Here is a 24,798-nt window from a genome sequence, read left to right as displayed (position 1 = left end):
ATTGAATGCGACAGAAACTAGTTGTGATAAGAATCATGAGAGTTTGTGCAGCCCGAACAAATCTCGGCCCAAGCTTTGTGTTTAAGAAGTGACTTCTCTCTTTCATTCACCGCGTTGTCACGCAATGATCGGAGGAATATAATCTTACCAAACTTTATATTGTAACGGTTCTCGTTTCAGCGTCCGGCGGACGCTACAATATTATGCACTTGCAATAGCTATTAAACAAGTATTACACCACCAATATCTAATAATTGCTTCTGTCGTTCGCGTTCACGTTTTTTTGTGTCATGATTTCCACATTCTTGTTTTTTAATCGGGGTTCTTGGTCTCGATGCGCCGAAGCCGTTTCGAACCCTTCCCTGCTCGTTAACGAAGCTGATCAGCTGTTGATCAGTGTTTTGAGTCCGGCTCTTTTCCCGGAGGTCGTCGGCTCCTCCTCCATTCGCAAAGAAGCTCTCAGAAGACGTTTTTTTTTTATTATTATTTTATTTTCGCTAGTTCACGGTCTGTTTTTAGTAACGTAACCGCGTAAAGTATAATAAAAATTCACAGGCGAATGCTACGGTGGAGTACATCCGGTCGTTTTTCAAAATAAAACATCTTTTTGACGCTATTTTTTTATTTATTTATTCATTAAAGTTAACACGTTTACCATTAAGACAAACACTTCCGCACTAAACTATCACGTGACACGTATGGACCAATCACCAAAGCTCATTTTTAAAGCCATGGTGCTTTCATCTCAATGTCTGCTGGAGGTTAATTTCAGAGCTTTGATGTTCAACGGCCCTGCCTATATAAAGCCCAGCCCAGGCAGTCAGAACCTCATTGCGTTATGATTGCTGGTGGTGTGTGGAGCTTGGTGTCGTGTTTGGAGATTGGTTTAGTGCTTGGAGCTTGGTATAGTGTTTTTGGATATTGATATATCCTTTTTGGATTAGGTTTGTGTACGGACCTAACCCGAATGCAGCAGGCGATTTTCAACGCCATGGGTGATGGCCCGGATCCACACGGTAATTTGCACCATTAGCTCATTTTTGTATTTTAAACATTTCAGACGATTGACTCTGATCCTGTTTCTGTAGTTGGAGATAACCGGGTGACCAAGCGATGGAAATCCCCGGGTCTTCTGCAGTGGTTGCGGCGGCGGTTGCACCGGCAGAAATACAAGATCTCTCCCGCGGCTGAGCCCATCTCAGAGGTGAGATAATCGATCATTTAGTTGTCTTGTGTTTTTTATTGATTTATTTACTTATTAATTTAGCTGGGAGTAAGAATATAGACGGTGCAAACATTTCTGTCTTCTCCCTGACTGAGTTAAACTTATTAGCTAGGACAGTTGGACTATTTTACCATTGCATTGTTCATTTTAAGATCAATACATTTGTTTGAGTCTTTAATGTCTTTGCCAAGTAATTTATTCAGATTTTGCCAGATTATTTTTGCATTCCCCTTTGCTTCCACAATGATATCCATAAAGAATTTTGCTTTAGCCTTTCGCAGACTTTGAGTTACTTTATTTCTTAAACATGTAACTGTTTGTCTTTCTGTAGTGAGACCAGTTTTAAATGATTTTTTAAGTTGTGGTCCATTATTTTCCTGCATTCATCGTTTAACCAAGGCAATGAATTCCTTTATGTTATTGCAGCATCCGGCTGAGCCCGATTACACCCCGGCTGAGCTCGCCCAAATCCCGGCTGAGCTCGCCCAAATCCCGGTTGAGCCCGATCACACCCCGGCTCCCATCTCAGAGGTGAGATAATCGATCATTTAGTTGTCTTGTCTTTTTTATTTATTTATTCACTTATTAATTTATTTGATAGGGACAGTGCACGTTAGTGAACATCTTACAGACGCATCTAATAGACGTAATATGCCGGATTTTAGCAAAAATGCTAGTTTACATCTGCAAACATGGAATGACATTGGTTTTCTATCAAAGACCTTTAACGATTCTTGATAGTGATTCTATGATTTTGCATGTATTTACACCTGCCAGCGACCAACATGTAATGCAATATTCAATGTGTGAGAAAATCATTGATTGCAGAAACATTCTAGCAGCCCCAAGTAATTTACTCAGATTTTGCCAGATTATTTTTGCATTCCCCTTTGCCTCCACAATGATATCTATAAAGAATTTTGCTTTAGCCTTTCACAAACTTTGAGTTACTTTATTTCTTAAACATGTAACTGTTTGTCTTTCTGTAGTGAGACCAGTTTTAAATGATTTTTTAAGTTGTGGTCCATTATTTTCCTGCGTTCATCGTTTAACCAAGGCAATGAATTCCTTTATGTTATTGCAGCATCCGGCTCAGCTCGCCCAAATCCCAGCTGAGCCCGATTACACCCCGGCTGAGCTCGCCCATATCCCGGCTGAGCTCGCCCATATCCCGGCTGAGCTCGCCCAAATCCCGGCTGAGCTCGCCCATATCCCGGCTGAGCTCGCCCAAATCCCGGCTGAGCTCGCCCAAACCCCGGTTGAGCCCGATCACACCCCGGCTGAGCTCGCCCAAACCCCGGTTGAGCCCGATCACACCCCGGCTCCCATCTCAGAGGTGAGATAATCGATCATTTAGTTGTCTTGTGTATTTTATTTATTTATTTACTTATTAATTTATTTGATAGGGACAGTGCACGTTAATGAACATCTTACAGACGCATCTAATAGACGTAATATGCCGGATTTTAGCAAAAATACTAGTTTACATCTGCAAACATGGAATGCAATATTCAATGTGTGAGAAAATCATTGATTGCAGAAACATTCTAGCAGCCCCAAGTGTTATGAAAGGTCGTATTTGCTTAAAATTGTTCAGGTTGAATTTCACTGTATTCTTATTCTTTTAATGTGGCTCTTGAGAGATAGTGTGGAATCAAGTGTCACTCCGAGGTACTTGAATTCAGAGACAATTTGTAGTTCCTGTCCTCCCAAAAATACACCTGAATGTTTGATGTCCAGAGGTTGCTTTGAGAACATCATACAAACAGTCTAACTTTTTAAGTTGTGGTCCATTATTTTCCTGCATTCATCGTTTAACCAAGGCAATGAATTCCTTTATGTTATTGCAGCATCCGGCTCAGCTCGCTGAAACCCCAGCTGAGCTCGCAGAGTCCCCGGCTGAGCATGCAGCGACTCTGGCTCCCTCACGGCAGACACCGCCTAAAAAACCTCCGCGGATATTCGCCTACCCTTCCCCTGTGATCCCTCGGCCGATACTCCAGATCCCTTCCATGGAGTTCCCTCCGCCGATCTACCAGCTCCCTCCCGAGACGCACCTTTTATTTCCGCGGATGTTTCGGATGTTCCCCTTCCCTTTGGTGGAGGTCCCTGCGGGGAGAGCCACGCTCCCTCCCGTAGAGACTCTGGCTCAGCCCGCTGACCCCCCGGCTGAGCCCGATGACACCCCGGCTCCCATCCCAGAGGTGAGATAATTTAGTTGTCTTGTGTTTTTTATTGATTTATTTACTTATTAATTTAGCTGGAAGTAAGAATAGACGGTGCAAACATTTCTGTCTTCTCCCTGACTGAGTTAAACTTATTAGCTAGGACAGTTGGACTATTTACCATTGCATTGTTCATTTTAAGATCAATACATTTGTTTGAGTCTTTAATGTCTTTGCCAAGTAATTTATTCAAATTTTGCCAGATTATTTTTGCATTCCCCTTTGCTTCTACGATGATATCCATGAAGAATTTTGCTTTAGCCTTTCACAGACTTTGAGTTATTTTATGTCTTAAACATGTAACTGTTTGTCTTTCTGTAGTGAGACCAGTTTTAAATGATTTTTTAAGTTGTGGTCCATTATTTTCCTGCATTCATCGTTTAACCAAGGCAATGAATTCCTTTATGTTATTGCAGCATCCGGCTCAGCTCGCTGAAACCCCAGCTGAGCCCGCGGAGTCCCCGGCTGAGCATGCAGCGACTCTGGCTCCCTCACGGCAGACACCGCCTAAAAAACCTCCGCGGATATTTGCCTACCCTTCCTCGGTGATCCCTCGGCCGGTATGCCCGCTCCCTTCCAGGGAGCTCCCTTCCATGGAGTTCCCTCCGCCGATCTACCAGCTCCCTCCCGAGACGCACCTTTTATTTCCGCGGATGTTTCGGATGTTCCCCTTCCCTTTGGTGGAGGTCCCTGCGGGGAGAGCCACTCTCCCTCCCGTAGAGACTCTGGATCCGCCCGCTGACACGCCGGCTCAGCCTGATGACACCCCGGCTCCCATCCCAGAGGTGAGATAATTGATCATTCAGTTTTCTTGTGTTTTTTATGTTATTGCAGATCCGGTGCCCCCCCTTCAGGGTTTTATGAATGAACATGTGTTTTTCTCCTCCTTCTCCAGCTGGCGTTGGATCAAGCAGCGGCTCCGGCTCCCCGGCGTTGGTGGCGGCGACGGTGGTGGCGATCGAAACTCCCTCACCTCTAGACGGGAAATAAGTGAAGAAACGAGTTGGGAGACATAACACAGCCGAATCACAACCTCCCAACTCGCCAGAACAATCCACCGACTCTGCAAAGATAAATTAGCTCCACCAGCATAGACCCAGCCCCCCCCCCCCGATAAAGACCCACGCCCTGGCTCCCCCCAGCCCCAGCGCAGAGCCAGACTCCCCCCAGTAAAGACCCAAGCCCTGGCTCCCCCCAGCGCAGAGCCAAACTCCCCCCCAATGCTGCGACCGTAGGCTGGCCCGGGACGTACCTCCGCCTTGCAGCCAGCCGGTGGAAACCACACGATGGAACATGAAAACCTATAACAGAGCGGGACGCCCCGGAAGTCGTCCGACGTCCTGGGACAGACGTCTGAGAACAGCTGAGCAAACACCCTTTGGCCTTTCTCGATCAATATCAGTCTTTGATCGGCGTTTGTCTCCTGGAATACGACTGGGACGAAGGTGAACACATCATCGCGCCACTACGCCACCATTAAGCTAGCATTGGAGAACCTCACTGTTTAAGTGTTGCACAAGCAAAGCAGTGAATCGACATAATCAGTCACAGCTGCTTATAATGCAATTACACGTCCTAATAACCGAAGGCCCGCCTTGAAAGGAGCGACATTATTCACTCTCCTTAAATCTAACATGAGGCAGCGACAACATGGGAGCGCCGCCAGATATAATCTGAGACGGATTGGACTCTAATGTGCTTGGGAAGAAGGAGAAGTTAGGAGTGGCGCTCTGACCTTACACTATTACATCCCTCTGAGTACCGCGCATTCTAAAGTATGTATTCTTGTAAATGACATTTTGTCCCAAGTTATGTATTGTAAATTATGTATATATTTTGAAATAAAGTGCTTTTCTTTTGGTTAGTATATTTCTTTTGTTTTGGTCACCACAACAAAAAAACAGAAGAAGAAGAAAAGTCCTCAGGAGTTACTGCAGGTGTCAAATGACGCATCAACAACACCGGCCTGGCATGGGGTTCGAACTCGCCTCGTTGATTCTCTGTTTTGACCGGAGGCGTAGCTCCGCCCACTGAGACTAGCCCAGCCAATGAGGTTCCTTTCTGCTCTGTTTCATTGTACTGAGCCAGCGGCCATGCGCAAATGGCTCCAGAGGAGGGCCGCGCTGCTGAAACAATGAACCGGAGAGACGCCCGGAGACAGCTACGTTTTAGCGAGGGCTCCATTTCTTCAGAATTTGCATAAACAAATTTGCTGTTGAAAATTAATAGCGCAGGTGACAGTTTTCCTTGTTTTTTTTTACATCCTGTTAGATCTTTCCACGACAATGCGTCGTTAACACGTGAAATCAATTTCATAAGCAGTACGTCTGAGCCAGTGAGTTTCTCACGGGTTTCATTTCTTCATCCCGCAACTTCGGTCCTATTTTCCTTTCATTGCAAACTGTCATAATCCTTTTAGATCACAGAGTGTGCATATTTATTTTCATTGAGATAAAATTTACTTCATTGCTCCACTGTCAACTCGTTCAACAAATGGCTATCTGGATTTTCTTTTGTTTAACACCATTCTCAGTTGGTTTTCCCCAAATGCAAGTTTAAGAAACATGAACTTGAGATGAATCTTTGAAATGACTTCAGATCAATAATGGTATAATAAATAGCACCTGATCCTAATTTGAAACAGGTGCTCAGTGCATTGAACAGAGTTAAAGATTAAAACATATTGTGTGTATATATATATATATATGTATAAGGGGTGCAAATACATGTATCTGTATCGAACGGTTCGATACAGACACGTGTGGGCCTTCACACAATTTTGTTATGTTAGCATAATGACAATAAAGAATCTTGAACGTATTGTTGCAACTGTTGAGCTTATTGATGCATTTGCACCCCTAATATATACAATTAGGTTGAAAGACAAGACATTTAGCAGTTAAACACAATTTAAAATGTAACAAACACCTATTAGGGCAACTCTCAGTACAGAAAGGACATGAACTATCAGAAATGGAAAATGTTTTATTAAGATGTTTCCAGCTTTTTTGGAAACATACAATCTTCTCAAACATGAACAGTTGGCATATTCAGTGCATGTAGTTACAAGAACCTTTCCGGATTGAGAAGAAAATGGGTCATATTTTAATATCTTACAAGGCAAATGGCTCTACTTGGATTTTACCAAATGTAAAGAAAATGTTTTGTGAACATTTAAAGGCCTTGACTTATAGTACAAAAAAGACAAACAACAAAACCCAACCACTGCAGGACAGTCAGCAACAACTCTGGGCTCCAGACTCATTAGTTCAAGTGGACAACTGCAATCCAAGTTCCTGCATGAAGATTCAAGACATTGAATTTGTACAATCTTGTTACCCTTTCCTGCCGTTTTCCTTAGTCGGACTTCTCCTTCTCTTTCATGTGCAGGAATACTATGCTGAAGACAAAGAGTCCCGCCATCATGGAGAAAACACTGGCATAGTACGGGTAGGCCGAGGGAATGAAGCGCTCGTATTGAGTGTGCTGCAGAGGACGCACGGAAACCTGAGACGAAGAAAGCAAACAGGAGTTAGCCAACCTAATTCATCATGATTACAAAATGCATCCATGCCAAAGTACTAAAATAGTGAACTCTAATGCAATACAGCCCGAGAATTAGACCCTAGAAAATAACTAATTTCATCAGTAAATATAAACAGGCTCTGCATGCGTGGCTTTCTCCATACAACAACCGCACCAATTGTTTTTGTGTGAACTCAACCCAGGGCTGAATTTGTGCCGCTTCATGCCAGGAAAATATCACAGCTGGCCATTAAAAAAAAAAAGAAGGCACCATGTGACAGACTACGCTGCTTAATCCAGCTACATTCCTGGTCGGAAATATACAACTTCCCTTGAATTTCATTTTCCTCATTTCAGAGACAAAGTAAAAAAAAATAGGGAAGTGAAGCAACAGTGACAGAAAGGACACAACAAATTGTGCCTCCCCCACTGATTTTAAGTGTTAGATGATTTTTATTTAATTTTTTTAAATAATGAATGTTATCCACTAGCACCTTAGCGTTTCCCCAAAAAATAGAGTAATCTGATGATATTTAGTTTGACCTGCTGAACCAGTACCCTCTGCACTCTGGGGGTCCTGTTTAACACATAAGTAACCCTGCTCAACGTGCCTGAGTAGAGGAGTACAGGTGTGTGTAGCCCAGCCTGTTGTAGTCCACCTTGAACTGGAAGACGCCGTAAACATCTGGCAGCTTGAACTGGACACTGTATTTACCCCCTAGATGAAAGAAAAAGGCTTCAAACCAACAAACCTCAACGATGCAATACATTTTGGCCGTGAGCACTAATTCATAATAAATAATAAATAAAATCATCATCGTTAATTCATGCATACGTTACACAACCACTGAAACATACCGTTTCTTTTGAGATAGGTCCTGACAAAGGGATCAATCCTCACAAATTCAAGCTGAATATCATCTCCATCGAAGGGAACCCAGCTGCCCTCAGATAACATCTCAATGACGATGCTGTACTCCTGCACGGGACAGTTTTAGGCTCATTGTTGGAATGCAGACCCCCCCCCCCCCCCCTCATTAGGAGGAGGCAAACATCTTCAGCGTGTCGACAGTTAAGAGGAGTCACAGAAACCGGACACTCACCACCAGGTCAGTGATTGTGTACGCTGTAGGGGGGTTGGCCTCTCCAACAGGATGATGGGCAACAGCTCCCACCCTGAGGACCCCAGCCTCCTTGAATACCCAGCGGGACAGAGCCTCAGCCAGCTGCATGTTCCCCGTCCTCTCATGCCTAACAAAGAAGAAGAATGCGGTCGATGACAAGAGACCGACGATAAAAGCTTACGATGCAGGCTTCAGGGGATTAAGAAATGGCTGAGCAAATAAACAGAGCGCTGCCGACGACAGGTCAGATTTTATAACTGAAAACTGTAATAGGATGCGAGACCGCAGGAGAGGAGAAGCGTGATGAATGGTGAAGATTACCACTGAGAGCCGGGCCTGGCTTTCTGCACCGCAGAGTTGAAGAACGCGTCGCTGAAGAAGTCCAGGGAGCCGCTGAAAACCACCCTGGCGTTGTTTCTGGCCTGAAGGCCGGCGATCAGCAGGGTGTTCTTACCAACAGCGTGCGGGTACTGGAGAGAAAGAGCAGCCAATTATGGAATCCTGGAGTTCATCCCTTATTCAGTGAATATTAACATTATTAGTGACAGATCTCTAAGCTAACAAGCTGCTACCAGTGTGGGACGACAACGGTACGACAAGGATTCAGTGATTCACACCTGAGAGATCGGCCTGTCGGGGAAAAAGGAGTAAGCGGTAGAAGATCCAGTAAGGATGTCCAGGACAAGAGGGTTGTCTGGGTCCGCCACCATGCTGGGTAGGAGTAGGGGCGGTAAGTTAATATGCGAGTATCACTAATGGTGTACTGATTACAACTGAAACGTTAAGATGGAGCTCAGTCGTGCTTACCCAACGCCCTTGAACAAAACAGGATTGCTGGCATGTCTGCCGACGATAGTTGGAGCTTTCAGAAGGTTCTCCGGGTCAGCAACGATCAAGGTGTGCTGGAGAGGACGGGGAGCAATCGGGAATAACGACACGAAGCGCCAGTTGTAAACACAGAGTTAGCGGAACCGAGCATGTCCGTCGGATCCTAGCTTAGCGTCTACCTCTCCAGGGTCAGACGCGTCATAGTTGTGATGGTCGATAACAGCCGTCTTCTCCTCATCGAACTCGATACCGCACTCGCTGCCCAGCTCTCTCAGGGGGTCGCCTGTTTAACAGCAGCAGGGGGGTTACATTCCAGGACACGTTATAGACTTTATAGGACACTGCAAAGAGTCCCGTGGGGAAATCAACGGACCGATATCTGAGCTGGCAGCAACCAGGACGTTGCCTCCTCCATCAATGAACGATGTTATAGTCTCTACATTGACGTTTCCTCCAAAGTCTAGGAACGATAAACATAAAAGTCCATAATTATTATTAACATACAAACATGGCACATGTTATAGACTACGTTATGAATGAAGTGTGTAAAATTCACCCTCGACCGATGGCGAGAAGATGATTAAATGGTCATACAGGAACTGGCCATATTTGATCAGCGTCAGGGAGGGATCGTCCGCCGTCTTCACTGTGAGGTCAAAGCCACGATCTGAAAGGGACAAACGCAGCTTCATTAAACGCCACCGCCTCACGTCGGTGCTGCATCCAAAGCAGTCGGGGGGGGGGGGGCATCGAAAAGCTTGCATCTTTACAATACACATTAGCAACAGAATCCTTTATTCGGGACGTCGATGACGCCGTAACATAAATCATTATGACTGCAATAGAGAGTTTACAAATCAACCTTTGTCTAAAGATGAGTAAATTCAGCAAAATATTAGCCAATTGTTTTACTAACAATATGCGGAAATGAAGACTGACGCATTTGATTGAATTGACGCATAAAGTTAATAAATCACAAAGGCTGATATTGAAAACCACGTTAAAACAACAACAACATATGCACATAAAATCTTTTTTTTTTTTTTAAGAAAAGAAAAAAAAAGAAGCGCATGAATGTTTAAGAACGACAAAGACGCGAATCTCGTGCTGACCTGTTAGACTGCGGAAGAAAATTGAATGGGTGTCTCTGATGTTGAGGTTGTCCAGCAGAACCAGCGTTTTACCGTCAGCCCAAGCACAGTGCAACATGGCCGACAATGAAAAGAGCAGGAGGACGCCGTAGAAGTTCCTTTGGGTCATCGCTCCGGACCTTCTCCTGGACAACGATAAAGAATTGGACCGGCGCATCTGCAGTACGGCTGTCATCGGCGCCATTTTGCTACAGAAGTCGACGTCAGCGTTAGAAGTCGACTTAACTTTGACCCCCGAAATCCAACCAATCGCAGAGGAGAAACATGTCGCACCGACCATCACTCCGCCAATGGGATGAAAGCTTTTTAAGACTGACGAACCCGGAAGAATACGTGTTTGGGAAAATTAACATATGTACCACATTTAATGAATATGCATGAAATGCAAATTACTTGTACTGATATAGGAACACGATTGACTAAATAGCTTTCTCACATGTGTAACTTGGTTAAATCTGAATATTATTAAAATGTAAATCAATATTTCTTCGGTACATTATTTTCCTTGTTTTATTTCTACATTTTATCACCCAACATGTGGAATTCAATCAAACAAACGACAGCCATATCTCAGGTATGTAAGGGCACATTTATTTACAGTAATATAAATTACAGGACACATTGTTGTGACAACGTATTGATTCATCACTGATCAGTCTACCACTACAGTGCTATCGATATATGATAGCATATTTTGCGAGTGCCAACGTTAACCGAAAACACGACGCATGAAGCCATCGGTCATAGGGAAACATCTGCAAATCAAAGTTACCACTGACTTACAATAACTTATCTTGTGAAATGTATTACTCTTTTATAAGGAGAATTAAGACATTTTTAGGACACAAAAGAATTCATCAAATATTACATATTAACAGCATTTACAATGTTCACCAGCATGTCAATGCACGACACCCCACGTCTGGAGACAAATAAATCTGAAGTAAACCTTCAGGAACCAACATATAGTCTGCTATTCGTGAAAATACCTGCACATCGCCAAATAAGTACCATAAAATATTGTTGACTGTATGTTTTTGCAAAGTACAACAAACAGTCATTTCAGTCCAAAAATAAACACACTATACAAAATAGAAAATAATCTCTTCCATCACACAATTCGGGACTAGAAGTCCTGAGACATGTTTAAAAAGCATTTCATGGAGCCCTTCACCAACTCTCCCTGTTGCTTGTATTTCCTGCTCTACTCACTAACCTGGCCCGTTACACGTGACTCTCGCAATCCATCTCCTGCTCTTTGTCCTCTGCTACCTCTGTTGTAGCTTCACCATTTCCCTCCGAGTGGAGCTCAGTGTGGGGTTTCACAGCCCCATCCTCCCTCCCCTCGTCATCATCATCAGCCACCGCTCCTGAGCCCTCTTCTTGTTCTTGTGTCTCTCCCACCATTTCCACTTCTGCCTCTCCGTCTCCATCCTGGGAACGGAAAATAAGTTCTCCCTCGTGGATGACCTGTTCGGCTGCGGGTTGCCATGTCGCGGCACAATCCCCTTCCGCGGTGGCCGTGGTGTATTGGTAGAAGTCGGAATCTGCCTGAAACATGACTAAGGCCTGAGCTGTGTGGATGCGTACGTGTTGGGCAAGGGAGCTGGCGTCCAAGAATTTATCACCACAAGAGTCACAAGCGTACAAGATCTGAGTGTTGGGGTCTGCGAAGAGATGACAAGTCGATTCATCAGCACATCTCCTATTTCATCACAGGTCAGTCCCAGCTTTAATCAAATGCTTCCATTTTGTTTGTTGTGTTTGTTTAAGATCAACTTTATACAAATTGCATATCATAAAAGTAATAGGAAATATTTTCAATATATAATATGATCATAAAATGTGTCCACCGTGCAGTGTGTGAGTTCCCTGCAGCCTTACCTGCTTCTTGAACTTTCTCCACTGCTTTGGTGATCTCTGCTTTCAGCGCCTCCGTCTCGTCCGCAGACACTGAAGCCGTCACCGGAACTACTGTAAAGATGCGACACAAGACAAACACTGATCAGCGGCTAATCCCTTTCGTCCTTCGTGCCCCGGTTATCACGTGGACGACCTCCAGGTCCCGCCTGCGGCATTCTGCACAATTTCTAGCCAGGGACAGATGAATGTTATTTCAAAATCATGACTCCACTCATAGATGCTGCCTCACCTGTCAGCTGAGCTACAGCGCTGGCTGCAAGGGTGACAATGTCCTCTGTGGTCACCGTGACGATGTTGATCTCGTCAGATGTCGACGCCCCTTGGCATCCGTCAGCCTCCTCGTCCGTGTTGCTCCCTGTGACCACAAGCTGCTTCATGCCAGCCTTGCCATGATGGACGGTCTTGACGTGGGAGCGCAGATTGTCCACCCGGTTGAACCCTCGGCCGCATTTATCACACAGGAAAGGCTTTTCCCCTGGCAGATCAGGACAGGGAGGAGAGATGAGACGAGATAAGAGATGATCATTAAAGATCAAGGGTGAAATCTGCAAACTCCACCGGGCGCCAAGAAACGGACAAAAGTGCACGACGCTTCCTCTCTACATTTTCCATTGGTTCAAAGCCAGAGAATGATTCGACCCTCATGTTGTCCACACCTGTATGAATGATGATGTGCTTCGACAGGTCTCCCACATTAACAAATGCCTTGTTGCACATCTGGCACTTGTGCGGTCGGACGTTGTCATGATGACGAATGTGATTAGCCAGTTGACTGGACTGCACAAACCTGTCCGGAGAAAAAGAGGTGAAATCACCGAACATGCAGAAGAAAAACTCACGTTTTCTCCTCCATCACAGGAGGCTTTTATTTTTATTTAATGTCGACATTTTAGGTTTGGACGGTAGCAAGTCCTAGATGCGATGATGACTCCTTACGGAAATCTTTCTATTCACAGAGCTCCAAATTTTCCCGTTGGATAATGTCCGAGTATATTCAGGGAAAAGATCATTTGGAAAAAAGGAGCCCTCTGTGTAGCACAGATGTATGTTTGCCGACCTTTTCCCACAGCGATCGCACACATAGGGCTTCTCTCCTGTGTGCTGTCGGACGTGAGCGATGAGCGAGCTGGCCTGGGTGAAGGCCTTGCCACAGATCACGCAGACGCAGGGTTTTTCTCCTGTAAAACATGGATCACAGTCTCACTGTGGCTGGGAGAGGACAGTAGGATGCCTCCGCAGTCCATAGTTAGATAATCACGGGGGTGGGGGGGGTACCTGTGTGGATGCGCTCATGCCGCTGCAGAGCTCCAGGGTCACTGAACGCTCTCTGACAGTGCATACAGATGTACGGTTTCTCCCCACTGTGAACCCGCACGTGTCTCTTCAGGTTTCCTGAACAGGAGATACCGGCAAACAAAGGCCAGGTGAAATACCTCAAAGCAAAAGACGCAAGCAAAGGCGGCGTCTTCTGGCGCGATGTGAACCGACATGCTTGTTTCTTTCAGAAACCTCCAACCGCCACTTAGGTTGATTTACCTTACACTTACCTGAGGTGGTGAACTGCTTTCCGCATTCCTTGCACTTCAGAGGCCCGTCTGTGATGTGAATCTTTAAGTGAGCCTTCAGATTTCCCGCCTGAAGATGCATAAGAATTAGGCAAATTATTCAAAATGCCAGAAGAGCAAACTGCAATGATTTGAAAATCAAATTGTTTTTATAGATATGCTCCGTCTGAATTTGATAACTGGAACACATTTCTAAATATCTGGGACAGGTTAATCTTCATCATTTTATTACATGACATCTCAGTGAGAGTTTGGGAGGAGAGGCCACCGCTTGTTGAATTTAAACAGCAAAATAAAATGTTGTAACTGATATATTTGACGTTTTATAATGCTCTACATATTTAACTGCTTTTTTTTTAACTTCAGGACGAACTAGAACCTGTCCCAAACGCGCTGCTACCTGATTGAAGCGCTTGTCACAATGCGGACACTTGTTGCCCTTGTCCGTGTCGTGCGTCTCCAGATGCCTCATCTTGGCCGTCGGGTCGGAGAAGGCTTTCTCGCAGAAGTCGCAGTGATACGGCTTCTCGCCGCTGTGCACCAGCTGGTGGCGCTTCAGGTTGCCAGACGTGGTGAAGAGCTTGCTGCACACGTCGCAGCTGTATCGGGCCTCGCCCGTGTGCCGTTTGCGGTGCAGGTTGAGCAGACTGATCTGCCTGTAGCTCTTCCCGCAGGTGGAGCAGCAGTAGGGCTTCAGGGGGCTACGGGGGGGGGGGGGCAGCGGTTAGTTTATCGAGCGTGAACCCGACAAGAGCTCCGGCAAACTAAATGAGTCGCTCACCTGTGTGTTTTCTCGTGGGCTTTGCAAGCTGCAGGGTCAGAGAAAGCTTTGTTGCAGTCGCGACAGCGAAACGGTTTCTCTCCGGTGTGAATGCGGATGTGTCTCTTGAAATTTCCAGTGTGAGTGAACTTCTTCCCACAGTCCTGGAAAGTAGAAAGGATTGTCATAAAGCGCCAGCTTGGGGAACTCATGGCGAGCATTAGCATGTGGCCACCGTAGCGTGAGCACACGTTCGTTTTTGACCAGGATGTAGTTCACGCCCTCACCTCGCATTTGTGCGTCACAGAGCTGTAAGGCTTCGACTCGGACCGGGTGCCCATAGATGTTGACGCCGTTTGTCTTCCTTCTCCCTCACTGCTCAAATCAATGTCTTCCTCTCCGTCTCCATCTCCCTCTTCATCATCATTCTCAGTCTCTTCCTCGTCGATCTCCCTGGAGTCCTCCTCGGGCTCTTCCGCCACCTCGGCCGGTTCTGCCATCGTGTCCCCGGCTTTGGCCTTCGACGAACATTCCTCTTCAGAGTCGTCGTCTGAAAGGGGGCAATAGAGAAATCTTGAAATACGCCATACTGTCGGGAGGCTTGGCTGGAATTGATATAAACGGCTTGAATTGAGATTGAATGTAACATGAGATCAAATGAAACTCAGTTGAACTTTTCCTTCTTTGGAAATGTTTCATGTTTGACGTTTTCCTGTCTGTGTGTTACTGCACGCTGACGCTGAAGGAATTTCCAGTATTCCCACTGCTGTTTGCTTTGGAGTTTGCACAACAAAGCAAAACCGGCTCGGCCTGCTCACCAGGAGGGAAGTTTCGTCGAGGAGGCTTCCTGATTCTTCGTCCTCGAGAGCTCACGTAGGATGAGCTCCCGGTTGATTTCAACTGAGATTCTGCGAACAGAGATAAATAGCTTTGATGTTATCGGTCAAACGCAATGATTGAACAGTCGCAGACATTGTGATGCATACTGGGTGCGCGGTCAGTGTCAGCCGGGCTGTCCTGAAATCCAGGGGCACTTTGCCCAGCGTCCGCTTCCTCCTCCTTTACAGACATGTTCTTTTGGGATTTGGGGGGTCGTCCTCGGCCTGGAGGGGTGCTGGCAGGGTTGGGCTGAGGGCCAGTTTGCTGCGCTTCAGTAGAGACGTCTTGTTTTGCGTTTTCCTGACCTTCCATGGGCTCTCCATGCTGCGTGGGGTTGCTGGGCGGATTCTCCTCTGTGTGCGGCGCCACCTCTGCCAGTTCGCCTTTCTGCTCTGCTTCGCTCGGTTTGTCTTTTATAGGTGGTTACAGACATTTGGAAAAAGTTGCATTTTCTGTTTTAACATGGATGACAATTACTGGATATCAGTGGTACATTGGCGTTGTATAATTTAATAATATTGAATCGGAATCAGATGAAATTTGATTTATGGATTTGCCAAAATGACAAATAACCGCAGCAGATCCATGATTTGCACGAAATGTAACATTTATTGAATTGTAATGTAAATGTAATATCAGAGAACTATTTTCAGAGATGCAAACGTTAATAACAGGCTAATACACTATAAACCAACAGCTGCTTAAAATGGAAAGCACTGACTTCATGATGCCAAAACTCTCTGTAATGAATGCTCTTGCTATGAGGAGCGTGGGAAAATACTGCCCTGAGAAAATTAAGCAATGCAAATGTGAAGCGCTGCACTAAAAAGTAGACCACGCTGGACTCACCAACGGAGACGTCCAGCGTCACGAGGGACGGAGCCGAATTTGCCATTGACTGATATGCGGAGCAGGCGTTCACGATTTCTTGCATCTGGAGAAAGTTAGCAACAGCCAGCACATCTTCCACGTTCTGTGGACTTAAGCGCAGCCTGGCTGTGTACATGAACTCCAGGATCTGACCCAAACCTGTAACAATAATCACCATGCAACAGGAATGGTGATACAGCAGGGACGGTAGACCACATTAAACAGTCAGAGCACAAACGAGGAACAACCTGCTGCGTTGCTGATGTCCAGATGCACCACGTCTTTCTGATCCAGGAAGAGGGTGCGGAAGTAGACGCTGCAGGCTGCCAGAACGGCTTTGTGAGCCTTGAAGTCCACCCCGTCCACGACAAAGGTGCAGTCGCACAGCAGGCCCTGCTTGCGCTGGCGGTTCAGTTGCTCCAGAACCTTCCCACTGTGCCACGGAAACTCCATAATCCGGAAGGCTCAGGGATGGCAGCGGTTGGGAGAAGCTGAGAGCGACTGGGACAAGGACCCCGGCTCCAGAGACCACTAAACGAGCAGAAATGTAGAACAGAGTCTGACCATGATGCCTGCAAACGTGACATTTATGAATGGGTGACGTGATGGTGACAGATATACTGTACAAAGTGCCATTAACAGTGTTGTGCAGCAGCTGATGCTGACATTAGCTTAGCATAAAGTTCCTTTCTTTGATCAGCTGAGTGGTGGTGCAGACAGAGAAATAAGCATCAGCTGACGGTCACAAGTACATTCTTCCAAAATGCAAAAAGGTGTTTAGGTGAACATCACTAAATCCTCATGCAAAACTTTGATCAAGGCCACAAGTCCACGAAAAATCGTTTTTCAACACGAACTGAAACACGGCTCCGACATATTATACCCTAAATAAATACCCTAACCTTGTCCTCCCACCTTCGTCATGGTAAGGGATAAAATGCACAATTATATTAATTCCAAAGCTCCACAGAATATAAAATACTGTCAGAATCTTTTAGACACTGATTTTTACTTTGTTTTCTCCCCTGTTCTTTCTAAATGTAAATATGTTTTATTGATAGAATATCACTATTGATCACCCCTTTGCTTCCAACTATTTCTAATAAAACATCTTGCGACCGACTCATATTGACATGTTGTAAAAACGAGAGTAACTTGAAAGTAATTTAGTGACGCATCAATACAAGCTTGTATTTGCACTCGTGGGTGTAAAGTTAGATATCAGGTTCTAGTTCAGATTTCATATCGATAAAACACACTTTTATAAACTAGATTTATAACTAAATCTAGTTTATAAAAGCGAAACTAACCCCAAAGGAACCATATTTAGCTGCAGCTATTGTCCCGATGACACGACGACACGAAGAACGAGACTTTCAAAGGAAAAAAAGAATATTATGAGTCTGATCATTAAAGCTGCCAGCTTGGTTTGCCATCGATTACAACGCCTCCATCCCTGTAACTTGGTTATCGGGGATTAATTGAGCGTGCCTTGAGACGTAGTGAAGGGGACAAGATGGCGCATGGAAGCGCTGGGCCTGTCTTTTTCTCAGTTCGCTCGTTCTTTACGCGTCAAACAATCGCCATTTTAATCCGTTACCTTCGTGTTCTCGCCTCTTCACCGCGGCTTCAGGCCTCCGGGACGGGACGCTCTCGTGAATGTTTGATTTACCGAAGGAAAACGAACCCAATCGAGTTTTTCGGCAATCGATATCACCCCGCTCACTCCACGCGCCACCATCTTCCTCTCTCTGATCGATTGATAGGGACCGGCCCGGATGTATCTGTCGAGCACGCGCAGTATGAGCGCCTGCTGTACTGCTACTGACCACACAGCGGCGCTGTCGGCGCGCGTTGGGTTTCTTAGTGATGATGATATACACATATAACCGATAGTAGAAATGATTAATAAACCCACTGAAGTGACAGATTTCCCCCCCCTTTGCCTCATATTTCGATATATTAGAGTAATCTCAAGCAAAAGCCTGAATTATGTGGGTCCATGTTTGTCCATTATAAACAGACACCGTGGATGTTCAGTATGTTTATCAAACACTTTGGGCACCGTGAAGGTGTAAAAGTGCTTTATATGCGCAGTCTATTTACAATTTTTATATAACAAAGCCTTCTTTCTTTTACGGCCCGGCCCGCCCCGTCTGTGGTCGCCTCAGCAACCAACATTCTGCTCACTCTCATGTCCTCCCTCACTACGTCCATGTATCTTCTCATTGGTCGTCCTCTAGCCCTGTTCCCTGGCAGTTCCATCCTCAGCATCCTTCTACCGATATAGTCCCTGTCTCTCCTCTGGACGTGTCCAAGCCATCAAAGTCTGTCCTCTCTGACCTTATGTCCAAAATGTCTAATTGTCCCTGTTCTTATCATTGTCTCATTTATAATCCTGTCCAACCTGGTCACTCCCAAGGAGAACCTCAGCATCTTCATCTCCTCCACTTCTAGCTCCGCCTCCTGTTTTTTCCTCAAAGACACTGTCTCTAAGCCGTCCATCATGGCTGTCCTCACCACTGTCTTGTAGACCTTTCCCTTCATCCTCGCTGACTCTCTCCTATCACAGAGCACACCTGATACTTTCCTCCACCCTGCACACGGTTCTTCTCTTCCTTTCCACATTCTCTCCATCACTCTGCACTGCTGACCCGAGGTACTTGAAATCCTTCTTTACGTCTATTCCTTGTAACTTCACTGTCCCCTGGGACCTTCTCATTTACATACATGTACTCGGTTTTAATCCTGCTCACCTTCATTCTTCTCTTTTCCAGAGCAGACCTCCACTTCTCTAAATTCTCCTCTACCTGCTCTCACAATGTCATCTGCAAACATCATATTCCAAGCGGAGATTCCAACCAATAACGAAGCCTGCTTGTCTTTAATATCCAGTGGAATGACTGAGCAGCTCTACTTCATGCTGCTGTGTTTTTATTTTGTTTTGTCTCAGATTATCTTCCTGTGTGATCCATCCATCCATCTGTCCATTTGTCTGTCTATAACTTTCATTTTTAAAAATGTATTTTAGGCTGCGTCGGCCTACAGTGCAGCATCATGAATCCTTAAACACAAATATGCAAAGCTTCTTTCAAACACAGCGGCGTTATTACACCCACAGACAAACCACTTGTGAAATAGGTTTTTTTTTTCTTTTTACACGGTTAAAATCTTTCCTCTAGCGATGCTTCATAGATGATGCTTCAGACAAAAGACAGAATAGGGCCTGTCCTCAGTCCAGGAGCTGAATGAGTCTGTTCAGTATTGATTATGAGGCTAGTTTTTTGTGTGTTTCGCCTTATGATTGTGGCACTTATGGAAAGGCTTAGAAAACTAGCTCTCATTGAACCTTCGGCGGAATAGAATTTTCCTGCCTTTATTCACACAAATAAGGACACACTAAAATGTTATAAATGAGACAGCCATACATTTCATAGTTACATTTTCAGGCTGGCATTGACGACGTGACGGAGGCAGCGCAGTGATTAGTACGTTTCTCTCTTTCTGTATGCAAGGCGTGTTTATTACTTTGCTTTCTGGTAAACTAACAGACGATATAATCGAGCAGCAAACAGGCATTGCTGCAGCCGTGGAGAGAGGCTGTTTTGTGGTGCACACTGCCCACAGTGCTTAAAGTAGAATAGAGGAAATAGAACATGAAACATAACAACACAAAAAGGGGCTGGAGGATTGTGATGAAAGTGTGTCGGTCCTTCTCTAGATTTTAATTTCTGTGCGAAAGGTCTGTACGAGCTCGTGCTTGGCTGGGTGCCGCCGTGCCTTGACGGTTAGGGTTCCCTCGGCGCCCAGCGATGATGTCACAGAGGTGGGGTCAACGTCCTCAGGTAGCTGGCACTTGTGTGTGAAAGTGTTCATCACGGAACCGTCTTGGGCCAACTGTCAACGACAAAATAATAGCGAAGAACTGAAGATGTGCGATTAGGGATTGGAATGTTCACATTTGGGAAACTATACTGACAGCTGTGTGTAAAGGTGTTGTTGTTATTGTTGTTGTTGTAGCGTGATGGCTAACGTAGTTTCAATATCTCCAAAACGTATGTTACAGCTGCAAATAAAGGAGAGGGCTGCTCGCCTTCTCTGCGTGGACTTCAATCTGGTTGTTGGACGTGGTGACGATGACGTCTTCCGGGGAAAAGTCTCTCACGTCAACTGTGAACTGATAGGAATCCCCGAGAGCCTTGATGTTTCCAGCTCCACCTAAAGCCACAACGACATGAGAAGGAACGTCATTGAGGAAACACGCAAGCCAGTATTTATTTATCTGCTCTATAATGTCACAAATATTTTCTTGTGTAATACTACTTGCGAATGAAAGTAGTTTGTTTTGAATTAATTTCAAAGTACTATGGAGCCTCTTTTTGTTTGTTTGTTGTTTATTTGTTTGTTTGTTTTACCGGATCTGTCTATGACTTTGCAATGATCACTTCTCTGTTTCCTCAAAGGTAGTTGAGATGTTTGGGTCTCTAGATCTAAAGCTGTAGGGCTCTGTTCATTTCCTGAAAGCAAAACCTTTTTTATAGGGTTAGGCTTAAGGGGTAGGCTTCTTTTAAAATGATTAATTGTTCCAACACTCGACCTTTTTCTAGGGCATGCTGACATGTGACAGTAGGAAAATCACCGGTTCAAGTAGCACACTTCATTCCGGCCTGAATGATGCAATAGCCGTTATGTGATGACTTCACCAGAGCTACTCATAAGGTTATTCGCAGCACCCTTGCATTTCACCATGCAGTCAGAGGTCTGTTGTTAGAAAGACCGATGACTATGAGACAGTGGCTTTTACTGACATTGTATTTAATACAGATAATCAGCAGGTGAGCATGTTTATAAATGATTTTAATTGCACAGCATGCTAACATGTTATAAAAGTTTATGTAGCACTCAAGTTGCTAAACAAAAGTATCAAATCAAAGTGCGATTGCAAAGTGGACAGACTGGTTTGCTGGACAGTAAGTGTCTGAGTACAATGATAATAAGCAAATTGAAGCAGTAGCCAAAATGGGAAAAACATACCAGTGGCTGCAGGACTGAAAGACAGCACGGATGCACTAATCATGGCAGCACAAGAACAGGCCCTAAACACAAGATCAATAGAGGCCGGGGTCTCCCACACCAGACAGGACCCCAGGTGAGGCCGTGCAAAGAAGCCCCTGAGACAATGCAGCACATCACAGCAGGGTGTAAGATCCTGTGGGACTTCCAGATCCAGACGGACAAACTGGTGACGGCCAACCAGCCTGACATAGTGGTGGTGGATAAACATCAGAAGACAGCATGGTGGTGCCGGGTAGTGATCGGGGCACTCGGGGCAGTACCCCCCCAAGCTGAGTGAGTGGCTCCAGCAGATCCCAGAGACTACGTCCAACATCTCCATCCAGAATAGCGCAGTCCTAGAGACAGCTAAGATCCTGCTAGAACCGTCAACCGCCCAGGCCTCTGGTAGAGGACGCGAGCATGAAGGAGACACCGTAACATCCGGGTGGATGGGATTATATATATATGATATATATTTCACCCTACTATGGGCTTCTCTGACAATCAACACACACAGCACAGATATGTTCGGGCCTCGTGGCATGCGGAAAGGGCATAGAGGGAGGGGATCGACATGACAGGGGCAGTCGAGGGGGGTTTGTGGGTTGCTCAAGGGCACCTCGGCAGTGCCCTGGAGGTAGACCGGCCCTTCTACAGTCACCAGTCCTCACTCCGTAGTTTCGTCTAGGCTGGAACTTGAACAGGTGACCCTCCGGTTCCAACCCACTGAGCCAAGCGATTACTGACCTTGGGGGGGGCCAAGGTCGATAATCGCTTATTTATTTGTTACTCGGTCAAATGACAGTAAAACAAAAATGATCCAATGACGTTCGTTTGAGTCAAGTGTGTATTTGTGTTTGGTGTGAACACGCCATTATACCTCATCAGGAACTGTGTGAAATGAAAGGTTGGGGTGCAGATGGCCGGTCTTCTTGCTGTTACACTCGTGTGTATTATTAGCTGTCGCGCTGCGTCCACTGTTGTCACACTTACTTGATGTTTGGCTGTGATGGAAGTTTGTCAACCTGTGTGTGTATCTGGTGTGTTCGACAGTCACTGGGTTACCGTCTGATCATTCCTTATACAGGCGTCATTCCAGATACTCAGTGTGTGAAGTCACACTGCTGGCAGTCTATGCAGCATTCCCCTGTTCACACGTGTGTGTGTGTGTGTCTGTCTTTAGCGTTCCTATTAGCTTCACCCACCCTTAAGCTCTTTAGCTGGCTATGGGATACCAGCCGTGGTTTCAAAACAATTCCACTGTGTCCCTGACCCACAGACCACATGGACTGATTGGAGTCCATTTAAAGGGCAGATGGCACACATTCACACATCTGTGTGAAATGATGCACAACAGTTCACACTGGCTGCACACACTCCTGAGCTAGAAGAAGAGATAGGCACTGAAACGTGAAACGCCTCCAGAGCTTAATTTGTATTTTAACACACAAATGGAGGAAATAACTGGACCAGGGTTGCGTTGTTCAATTTTAGAAACGCATGGCTCTGATTAATCTATAGAAGGTGACAGTTCAAACAAATCCATTTCAAGTTCTTAAATAAACTTTAAGTGTAACTCTACTTTACAGCAATAGCTGCCACTTAAACCTGCTGCTGCTGTTATTTTCTTTTAGCTTGGCATTCAAAGCAAGTTACAAAGACCTGAAAGTCCTTCCAACTTACTGGAAAACCCCAGGGCGTCACTCCCGGGCCTCATGAAGGAGCCAAAATCCTCAGTGAACAGTCCCCGGCTCTTCTCCATGTGTGGGTTACCCGAGGATGAGGATGAGGATGAAGTCTGATGGAAACTACGCTCCGAACGATAGGCAGAGGAGTTGGTCCCACTCATGGATGGCTGAGAGTGCTGAGTGAGGCAGAGGAGGAGAATCGAGGGAGGGGAGAGAGAGGCGGAGAGAGTTTATTCTTCCAATGTGACTGCCCGGGTCCTTTTTCCAGACTCTTAACACAAGAAATAGAACACAGTCTGGACTTCCTCCCTTTCGTTCTCTACTTGATTCTCAGTTTTGTGGAATAAGATCCCTTATCTTCCGTTCTAGCCTCCTGCAGTCGCTCATCCGCGGACCTCATATATATTCGGTAAAGGCCCCCCGTGTGGTTGGACAGTGTGCACGTGTCACAGCTCACCGGGAAAGGGAAATAGTGTTCTATATTTATCGTGAGATGCACATAGCAATGGCGAGAAGGGTCAGTGGTCTAAAAGGTCCCGGACATGGAAGGCCCGATAGCAGAAGAGAGGGATTCGATAAGAGAGGGGTGCAGATAGGGCAGGAGTAGAGAGGAGAAAGCATTTCAGAGACACAGACGCTCGGCTTAATTAGCTTCTTAATATTCGAGGAGACCCATTTGTCCAAGCAGATCATTGCTTACTGTATTTCTGCCATCAAATGACGAAGCATCCTGTTGCTTCTCAGCGGGGTTTCAAGTCATCAGAGAGTTTCCAGACATCTGTTTATTAAATGAACACAAAAAGCACAAACGATGACAAACGATTCTCCTGTAAAGGCCAAGGGTTTGGGGGGGGGGGTCGGCTTGCGTCTTATCTCAGAGCATAAATTGAGACCCAACAAAGTTGGAAAGAATGTGCTTGAAAACAAAGCCATCAGCAGGAGCAGAGGACTTAGTTGTGACATTGCTGTGTGTGCTATTAATATCTCTACGGGGAGCGCGCTCTTCCTGATTGCCCCGCTCCTCTACACAGCGGGGCTGACAGCTAAACCAGTAAAAACCCATTTATAGGCCCATTGATAGGACGCTTTTGATTCCTGCCTCCGACTGTCTGTCTCTGTCTGTCTGTTCGGACCTGATTATGACACATTACCCATTTACCATCGCCACAATCTCAGCCATGAACATCACCTATCTGTCAACATACATATCCTGAAATTGAAATTGGAGTCCGTCCACTGTTGGAAAATAAAAATAATGCATTGTTTGAAAGGTTAGTCAGCATTACAAATGACACCATACGGTGATACGTGCGTCCAACCTTTTCAGAACGAGCGTAGAGCACAGAGGGTCTAAATCCAGCCCAGCAACTGACCACAGGACCCCCCCCCCCCCTAGTGACAGCAGTATTGTTGGTTCTTTCTGGAGGAGAAAAGCATCTTTCACCCCTGGATTCTTGACCAAAGCTGGAGGTGGTGTGCAGAATATGTCATTTTGAAACAAAACAAAAGATTAATAGGTCTAGAAAAATGACACGTTCTTTATAAGATTCTGTCACATCACTATCTCGTAAAAGTCGTTTACCCAAACCAGTCAGCCAAGGACATATCAGGAGGATCTCAAGGAAAGCTCGGAGATCATATAACAAGCGCCTTAAAGTGCAAAACTGATCCGCAAAAAAAATGATGTTTTTGCATTTATTTACTAAAAAATAATGCACAGTTTCACTCCACACCTTTCAAAAACTGTAAAAAAGACTTCTAAAAATACCCCCGCAAAATAACTCAGATACACATTTCGATGAGAAAAATGATGGGAGGGTAGGAAGGCAAAGGTCAATGAAGACACCTGGAATCACTAACACCTATCCTCACAACAGCGGTGTGATAGTTACAGCCTGAAATGCAGGTTAGAAGTTCATGTTTGGAATTTCAAATCCCAGCTGTGCCACTTATGAACCCGGCCAGTCCACTTAAATGGAC

At 45.5% G+C, this 24,798-nt stretch overlaps 3 protein-coding genes across 3 annotated transcripts; all 3 read right to left on the bottom strand.

Annotated features, from left to right (window-relative positions):
* Nucleotides 1-6,422: 6,422 nt before the first annotated feature.
* ddost (dolichyl-diphosphooligosaccharide--protein glycosyltransferase subunit (non-catalytic)) lies at nt 6,423-10,262 on the bottom strand. The gene is made up of 11 exons (XM_068743361.1): nt 10,040-10,262; nt 9,484-9,594; nt 9,301-9,387; nt 9,107-9,210; nt 8,907-9,001; nt 8,717-8,810; nt 8,421-8,569; nt 8,079-8,226; nt 7,834-7,954; nt 7,587-7,693; nt 6,423-6,957 (listed from the first exon to the last, which is right to left on the bottom strand). The coding sequence occupies exons 1-11, from the start codon at nt 10,260-10,262 to the stop codon at nt 6,808-6,810; spliced, it is 1,389 nt and encodes a 462-aa protein (XP_068599462.1). The 3' UTR covers nt 6,423-6,807.
* Nucleotides 10,263-10,648: 386 nt separating this feature from the next.
* Nucleotides 10,649-16,528, bottom strand: zbtb17 (zinc finger and BTB domain containing 17). Its single transcript, XM_068743349.1, has 14 exons — nt 16,324-16,528; nt 16,055-16,234; nt 15,313-15,615; nt 15,145-15,234; nt 14,614-14,876; nt 14,348-14,490; nt 13,967-14,267; nt 13,549-13,636; nt 13,277-13,393; nt 13,059-13,179; nt 12,658-12,788; nt 12,231-12,476; nt 11,963-12,052; nt 10,649-11,745 (listed from the first exon to the last, which is right to left on the bottom strand). The coding sequence occupies exons 1-14, from the start codon at nt 16,526-16,528 to the stop codon at nt 11,303-11,305; spliced, it is 2,721 nt and encodes a 906-aa protein (XP_068599450.1). The 3' UTR covers nt 10,649-11,302.
* A 2,890-nt stretch (nt 16,529-19,418) lies between these two features.
* Nucleotides 19,419-23,200, bottom strand: hspb7 (heat shock protein family, member 7 (cardiovascular)). The gene is made up of 3 exons (XM_068748892.1): nt 22,814-23,200; nt 20,169-20,293; nt 19,419-19,972 (listed from the first exon to the last, which is right to left on the bottom strand). Exons 1-3 carry the CDS (start codon nt 22,977-22,979, stop codon nt 19,793-19,795), a joined length of 471 nt encoding a protein of 156 aa, XP_068604993.1. The 5' UTR covers nt 22,980-23,200; the 3' UTR covers nt 19,419-19,792.
* Between the last annotated feature and the right edge of the window lie 1,598 nt (nt 23,201-24,798).

This window comes from Brachionichthys hirsutus, chromosome 2 (genome assembly GCF_040956055.1).
Source record: "Brachionichthys hirsutus isolate HB-005 chromosome 2, CSIRO-AGI_Bhir_v1, whole genome shotgun sequence".
NCBI classification, from domain to species: domain Eukaryota; kingdom Metazoa; phylum Chordata; class Actinopteri; order Lophiiformes; family Brachionichthyidae; genus Brachionichthys; species Brachionichthys hirsutus.
This window is presented reverse-complemented; position numbering and strand designations above follow the sequence as displayed.

Excerpts from the sequence above, each read along its gene's own strand:
- ddost (XM_068743361.1), bottom strand. The coding sequence starts at position 10,262 with ATGGCGCCGATGACAGCCGTACTGCAGATGCGCCGGTCCAATTCTTTA. Across the intron at positions 8,570-8,716 it reads CCGACAGGCCGATCTCTCAG|TACCCGCACGCTGTTGGTAA; the intron begins GTGTGAATCACT and ends CTTTCTCTCCAG. Across the intron at positions 6,958-7,586 it reads ACCTGTACTCCTCTACTCAG|GTTTCCGTGCGTCCTCTGCA; the intron begins GCACGTTGAGCA and ends TCTTCGTCTCAG.
- zbtb17 (XM_068743349.1), bottom strand. The coding sequence starts at position 16,528 with ATGGAGTTTCCGTGGCACAGTGGGAAGGTTCTGGAGCAACTGAACCGC. Across the intron at positions 13,394-13,548 it reads AAAGCAGTTCACCACCTCAG|GAAACCTGAAGAGACACGTG; the intron begins GTAAGTGTAAGG and ends TCTCCTGTTCAG. Across the intron at positions 12,477-12,657 it reads GCACATCATCATTCATACAG|GGGAAAAGCCTTTCCTGTGT; the intron begins GTGTGGACAACA and ends CTGATCTGCCAG.
- hspb7 (XM_068748892.1), bottom strand. The coding sequence starts at position 22,979 with ATGAGTGGGACCAACTCCTCTGCCTATCGTTCGGAGCGTAGTTTCCAT. Across the intron at positions 20,294-22,813 it reads TGACGCCCTGGGGTTTTCCA|GTGGAGCTGGAAACATCAAG; the intron begins GTAAGTTGGAAG and ends TTGTGGCTTTAG. Across the intron at positions 19,973-20,168 it reads TTGAAGTCCACGCAGAGAAG|TTGGCCCAAGACGGTTCCGT; the intron begins GCGAGCAGCCCT and ends TGTCGTTGACAG.